Raw genomic sequence first — 6,943 nt, 5'->3', positions numbered from 1 at the left:
TGAGCTCAGGGCTTAGTCAGGCAGACAGAGGGGCAAACGGTGCCATCATGGAGGACACCACTGGAGCCTGCAGGGGACAGGGTCTGGGCAGAGTCAGGGAACAGACAGGTGAGGGGGAGGTTAAGGAAGTGATTCTATTTTGCACCGAAGATGGGAGAAACCCTGGGCTGTTTTCAAGAGGAAGGGGAAGAGCTAGTGGAGAGGTTAGGGCTTGCAAAGGGAAGGGTGCCCGGGGCAGCGGGGTGGGCAGAGCAGACCTGCCAGCTGTGGGAGCAAGAAGCCTGCAGACTGTAATCACCAATGCTGCACAAGGAAGGGGCAGGCTGGAGGACAGAAGGGATTCAGGAAGGAAGAATTATGTTCAACCAAGGTCCACCACGGTAGCAATGTTCCAGGGTGGGACATTTATTCCAATGTTTACACTGTGTTCCCATGTTTGACAATATACCCAATGCATATTTTAACATTTAATGACATCATCACATGTAACTTTGACTACATAATCAACATTTAAGTTTCCCTGCCAATTTACGCTAGACATGGTAAATAAAGTAAATCATTCTTACATGCAGCTTAAACATTCTCCATTGAACCACTTGAAAAAAAATCATTGCTACTTGCTAGGCAGTATTTTCCTATGCTCTTTAAGACAGAAGCATGAACCTCTGAAGAGCTAAAATACAAGTATTTACATACAACATGATGGGAAGTGTTTCATGATATATAAATTAATATAACACAAGTTACTGTGTAGAAAAAATAAATTTATGGTGAATAAATAAACTACAAGTAGTATGTGGAGTATAAAAAAGTAATTCCTACATATATATACATATACATCTCTCTATATAAAAGTGTGTGTGTATTTCAGACTATAAATATACTATGTACTTAAATATTTCATGTGCCGGAATTCAATCATATTGCATCTGTTTTCAGTTCTGTAAGTTAAAATACTGTTGGCATTTGGGGTCCCCTCTGACGGCCACAGACCCCAAGATCCTCTTCCCACTCCAAGGGTAGACACACCAACAGAGCCCAGGCTCTCCCTCCAGCGACGTCTCACACTGCAAAGAGAAGGAGCAAGGTCAAGAGCAGGCCCAGGGAAGCTGAGGGGGAGGGGGAGTTCTGTGCTGCCCAGCTGAGAACCAACCGTGAGCAACCCCGCTGCCACCAAACTGGCTGTGACCATGACTGAGGGCAAATCCTACATCACAATGGAAGCAAAGATCAAGTGGCCAGTGCAATAAGGACGTCAGGTGTGTGTTGAATGGTATAGCATGTGTGCAACTGTCTGCTTCACAGCCCATACATCAGAGCTTCTGAGCCCAGAGGGAGCCTGTCCGTGCATGGCAGACCTTCCCTGACAAATTCCTCATCTGTTACAAAGCACTTCCTGGTCCTCAGTTTCCTCCAGAAATATTCACAGAATCTGGGCTTCACTGAGTCTGAAACTGCTCTTCAAAATTAGGTCTTGGTTTGTTAATCTCATTTATTATCCAAGAAACAATGCTATTGTATTGAATTAGAAAGTTCATTTATTTTCCTTTGTAGGGAGAAAAATGTGAGAGATGTCAAAGCAGATAATCATTTTCCTAAGTAGAATTGTCCCCTTCCTCTCTATTATGGTGAGAAACTGAGATCCTGAGGGGCCTGTGAAGGTCCCCACCTGCTCATACTTGCTGGATGACGGAATAATGCTCAGCCCAGGACCCCTGAGTCTCGTGTCCCCCACTGACTGTAAGCACCAAGCTGATCTTCAGGCTCCCAGGGGCTAGTGGCTCCTAGTCCCAGAGAAATCAGTCTTACATGATATGATCAGTTATGGGGCTTCACGGTACTTACTTGGAGCTGGACACCCTGTTCACTGAAAGACTGGCTTAGCAGATGTGTGAGTAGCAGGGCCCATCCTGTGAGGATGCACATACCTGTTTGCTGTGATAGAATCCATTCTTGTTGCAGTTTGGCAGATAAAATTTGTAAAGTTTGTCTCCTGCCTTCTGCTGCTCCCTGGCTAATCTGTCCAGCACTTTGTAGAGTTCTCGCTGGCAGGGCTCCTAAAAGGATAAATTGACATTGGGATAAAGGACAGTGTACTGTCAGCCTCAAGTGGAGGTGAGGAGTGAATGCAGAAGGTTTTGTGTGGGCTCTGAGCACAGGCCTGGACTCACCTTCCCTGGGCCTCACTCTCTCACCTGTAGAAGGAGGGTGGCTAATCTCTGTCCTGAATTGTTAACATAAAAGATGGGAACCCCATGCCCTCCCTCCTGAACATTTGCTAAGCACCTAAAGGAGTCAAGAGCATCACTAACCCCATGAGCTCTCTGACTCTCCTGCCTCCCCTCCCCACCATGGATAATTCTGCCACCAGTCATCTGGGCACAACTTTGTGAATGGAGAACTTAGTAGCAGAGGCTTCTAAATTTTGTACAACTTTCCTCTACCAGGTTAGTTCACGTAAGCCAAATTCATTGAGGATTAAGGTATTCATTTGAACAATCTGAAATAAGGATGAACTTTTCCCTATTGTTATCATTTCCAGATGAAACTCTGAAGTGCCTAGAAAACAGTTCAATCCTCACTTCTCTGACGATGCCTGTTTGCAGAAGAGATTTTTGGTTTCACAAATGAACCCTCACTCCAACTCTGATTATTTGTCGCCCTCAAGTGGTAGAACTGAAAACAGACACCAATTAAGATGCCACCCGGAGTTTGTGTTTAATGGGGACAGAGTTTTCATTTGGGAAGATGAAAAGGTTCTCAAGATGGACAGTGGAGACAGTGGCAGAATAATGTGAATGTACTTAAAGCCAGTAGACTTTATACTTTAAGATGGTTAAAGGGCTAACTTTTGTGTTATGAATATTTTAACACAATTTCTTAAAAGTGGGGAAGAAGATGCGACCGGAGCGGAAGATAAGAACAGCTTAGCGCTCTTTAGACACTGCTAGTCTGACACCCTTATTTTAGAGATGACCTCAGAGACATGAAGTAATGCATCGAAAGTTGCACAGCATGGACTGCATTTTCTTTCTATCCAGAAGGTTCCTTTGTTGAAACTGAGAAATGTCTGCTAGGCTTTGGGGAAGTATGTGCTGCTCGCCAGGGCTCAGGACCAAACTGGCAGGGCCCAGCAGGTTCAAGCTAGAGGTTCCACCTGCTTCAAGGGTCTCACCTTCCACTTCTTGACGTCACTGATCTCAAGAGCCCTCAAGCTCTCATAATTACTGATGGCATTCCAGAGGATGGGCAGGTCCTCACTGGACTCGGCCATCAAGTGGAAATTGTCCAGAAGCTGCTCCTGAGTTATCTCTGAGCTCTCTGGGGACACATTCTCTGGGCTGGTGGTGTCTTTTGTATCTGAAAATGGAAAAACAAAAGCCCATGAGCCCCCCTCACCGAAGCATCTGCATTTGTGACCCCCTGAAGTTGCTTGCCTTTCCACAAAAGCAAATGGGGACAGGATGGGCATACTGACCCAGAGTTTTGCCTACTTCATCTTTAAAGGAACTTTTAGTGGTTTGGGGTAGAGGGGTAACCCAACAGTAATACAAAAGGCAAGAGTACCCTGTGATTCTGCTTCTAATGTAGCCAAATGCACATTTGTCAAAGCCTGGGAAGAGCCCTGAGAAAGCCATGGGTTACAGTTCAAAGAGAGAAGGAAATGGCAACCCACTCCAATATTGCCTGGACAATCCCATGGACAGAGGAGCCTGGTGGGCTATAGCCCATGGGGTTGCAAGAGTTGGACATGACTAGCGACTAAACCACAATTCAAAGCCTCACCCCATCCTCTTCTTTTCCATCCATAAAATGGACATTTTAGTAATTCCCTATGAACAGGTGGTAGGATTCATTCAGAGGTGGGGTCTAGACTGCAGTTCTACCCTCTTCTTTTCCAGGGACTCTGCCTTCCCACAGTCAAAGTGACTTCTTTGCAACCCTGGAAAGAGGAGAGAGGGTCACCAGATTTCACACAGAGAGTCCTAAGGTTTGGGTTTGGTACATGGACAGAATGATGGAGAACTGGCTCTCCTGTGGGACTCCCCTGGAGTGGGGGTGCCCTATCCTTTGAGGGCCACGGAGATGACTCTATTTCATTGACTCTGAAGGCAGAGAACCAGAAGAAAAACCATCTCCCCTCCAGCAGATCCCCATCAGGACAAAGAGCCACAGAATGGCTCCAAGAATCACAGAACCACACTGGACACGCAGCTGCCGGGACAGGGAGGTAGGGAGAGAGGGTAGAGAAGGGGGTATTTCCTCTGCTTCCCACTACAAATAAATCACTGCTAAATTCAGGAAAGCTCTAACTGTCAAGTTCTGAGCAGGCGGCACACATATCAAACACCATTTTTCTATGGCAATGAATGCAAGTGATGTTTTTAACCTAAACTTTCACATTATGTTCTGTAAACATCTGGTAAGCACATAACGGTCTGCACAGGACGTATATTACAAAGGACATTCCAAACACTTCCCCGGAGGTCAGCAGGATGGGCTCCCACTGCACGCCTTCTGGAAAATGGCAAAGAGGAGAGCCAGGGGCACCTGGAGTGGCACCCACTGCCTGGGCATCCCCATGACCTCCCTCCTTTCTCCTGTCCAGGTTTCTATAGATCAGTGGGCTGCCAAGGGGGGTCTGGGCTCCCTCCCCACTCTCTCACCAAGCTGTGTGTGTCCTCCTAATCCTGAGCGCCCCTGCAGGACCACACAACAATAGAGTTCATCTGGGCGACTTAAAACCCTTTCCCCTTCCATGCTTTGGCTGTAAGCTCTGAGCTTGGCCGGGTTTGCTCTCTACTGGCTTTGGTGGAGCACCCTTCCCTGCCTTGCCCGAGCCTCCTACCCAATCTGTCCCAGGGGAGGAACCCAGGTAGTACCTGTAGCCTCATCGCTGGGCGTGGTCATGCAGGCGCCCTGGCCTCGGGTGAGGGCGTGCAGGGGCCTGGGCTCCCCCGGGAGGGCGCGGCAGCTGAGCCCGCGAGCGCAGCGAGCAGTGGCCACACCGCATGCGGCTCCGAGAGGCAGGGCGCACATCGGGCAGCAGCCGCAGCCCGCGGACCGGGTGAGTTCCGGGCAGGAGGCGGGCACGGGAGGGCAGAGCGCCATCCTCTCGGCGGAGCAGGGCGCACAGCGCCAGGGTTGGGGAGCTCCGACCGTCGCGCCGAGCTGAACGGCCAGCGATAGCAGAAGCGGCCAGGCTCGGACAGCAAGGACTTCGGGCATCGCCAGCGGTGGGTGGCAGACAGGAACCGGCGCTCACTGGGCGGTAGGGGCGGCTCGGTTGGCGGATGCTGCCTGAGTGGTGGCGGTGGCGCAGGAGCGGTGGCCGATGCTCGCTGAGCACCGCGTGCGCCTTTTGAAGGGCGCGGGCTGGGCCGCCTCAACCAGCGGTTAATGATTGGCAGCGCCGCGTGCTCTAGGGCAGTGTTCAAAACAAGTTTGTTTGTTTGTACGTGCACAGCCCTGCGCAAACCGTGGGTGGAAGGAGGGCAAACGGTCCACGTTTCAGACTGTTTGTCCTGTTGTTAAGGTTCAGACCCGGAGCCAAAGTGCAATTCCAGCCAGGAGCGCACAGCCACGTGATGGATGGCGCTTGCTTGTTTTGTTCAAGGGATGTCTTCAGATTGAGCCTGCCAGTGCTCCCTGGACGACCTAGGGAAAGCAGGAGAGATGAGTTGGACAAGGCCAGCCCACTGGCCAGTTTTCAAGTGGGGAAATCAAGGCCCGGGAATAGGAAGGAGCGCTTTGAACCTAAGTCTTTGAAAGCCTTGTTTCTCAGTAGCAAAGCCGGAACTGTTTCTGCTTCTGCAGGAAAAAGACGAACAGGCCCCTCAATTGCTGTCTTTAGAGCCTTTCTCAGGAGGAAAGAAGGAAGGAAAGGGACAGTACCTCCCAGGACTGATGCCAAGCTCCGCAGTCTCACCATAGCCCCCAAAGCCCAGTTAACAGAGCTTCCAGAGAGTAGGACTCAGAGCCATTAAGAGAAGGGCTGAGGACTTCCCTGGTGGTCCAGTGGTTAAGACTCTGCACTTCCATTGCAGAGGGCACCTGTTCTGTCCCTGTTTGGGGAACTAAATTCCCACACACCGCATGGTGTGGCCAAAAAAAGAAAATTAAGTTAAAAAAAAAAAAGAGAGAGAGAGAGAGACAGGGCCGAGGCTAAGTAACTGAGCGCAGACCCCAGTTTCCTCTGCCTTTCAGCCTCAGATCAGATTTTTATCAGGAGTCAATGTTCATGGCTTTCTCTCTCGTTAAAATTCCTGTCTCTAGATATCCTCTTAGATGGAAAGAAAAATGTCACTGTAGCTTCCGAGAGAGTGAGAAATGGCCCTGCTCCCATCCAGACACCAGGCACTCTCTCTGGCACCCAGTCCTTGGAAACCAGGTAGCTATTGAGAAGAAAAAGGCAGTTCTATATTTACTGAGAGAGAAAAATCTCCAAGGTCTGTAAGATTAGGCAAGTAAAATTTCCCAAGGCAAGTAAAAATAGGAAGGCACAGAATATGCTATTGTTTGTGCACAAACAAGTAAAGTGAATGTGTGTGCCATTGTGATTTTAAATGTATGGACTATTTTAAGAAGAATGTGTAAGAAATTGGCCCGCCTTGCAGGGGAAGGTGCGAAATTAGGCAACTGAGGAAGAGACTGGTCTTCCCTTCACACTCTTTTTTTAGCCCTCTAGATTCACATTATCTAGTAAATACTACATTATTTGGTATAATCAGGTCCTTACATTATCAGTTATATTATCTATCTCAGGAATCTTGCGTGCTAAGACACTCCAGTCCTTGTTGGGGGCCAGCGTGAGGCACTCCGCCCGTGGCAAAGGTCATGAGGAAGGAGGCTCGACATATGCAAAGGTGGGATCGAGCCTCAGGAGTCCCCCTGGAAATCCTCGAGCATCTACCCCCATAACCAGAGCCTGCCTACTTTACTA

At 49.0% G+C, this 6,943-nt stretch overlaps 1 protein-coding gene across 1 annotated transcript; it reads right to left on the bottom strand.

The window, feature by feature from the left end:
- Positions 1 to 355: 355 nt before the first annotated feature.
- On the bottom strand, positions 356 to 5,347 carry IGFBP1 (insulin like growth factor binding protein 1). The gene is made up of 4 exons (XM_027539294.1): positions 4,884 to 5,347; positions 3,176 to 3,360; positions 1,929 to 2,057; positions 356 to 1,067 (listed from the first exon to the last, which is right to left on the bottom strand). Exons 1-4 carry the CDS (start codon positions 5,227 to 5,229, stop codon positions 936 to 938), a joined length of 792 nt encoding a protein of 263 aa, XP_027395095.1. The 5' UTR covers positions 5,230 to 5,347; the 3' UTR covers positions 356 to 935.
- Between the last annotated feature and the right edge of the window lie 1,596 nt (positions 5,348 to 6,943).

Source organism: Bos indicus x Bos taurus, chromosome 4 (assembly GCF_003369695.1).
Source record: "Bos indicus x Bos taurus breed Angus x Brahman F1 hybrid chromosome 4, Bos_hybrid_MaternalHap_v2.0, whole genome shotgun sequence".
Classification (NCBI taxonomy): domain Eukaryota; kingdom Metazoa; phylum Chordata; class Mammalia; order Artiodactyla; family Bovidae; genus Bos; species Bos indicus x Bos taurus.
This window is presented reverse-complemented; position numbering and strand designations above follow the sequence as displayed.

Bases quoted from the DNA above. Each gene is read 5' to 3' on its own strand.
- IGFBP1 (XM_027539294.1), bottom strand. From the start codon at position 5,229: ATGCCCGAAGTCCTTGCTGTCCGAGCCTGGCCGCTTCTGCTATCGCTG. The intron at 3,361-4,883 runs GTACTACCTGGG...TTCCATTTTCAG, and splicing joins GCCCAGCGATGAGGCTACAG to ATACAAAAGACACCACCAGC. The intron at 1,068-1,928 runs GTATGTGCATCC...TTCTCTTTGCAG, and splicing joins GATTCTATCACAGCAAACAG to TGTGAGACGTCGCTGGAGGG.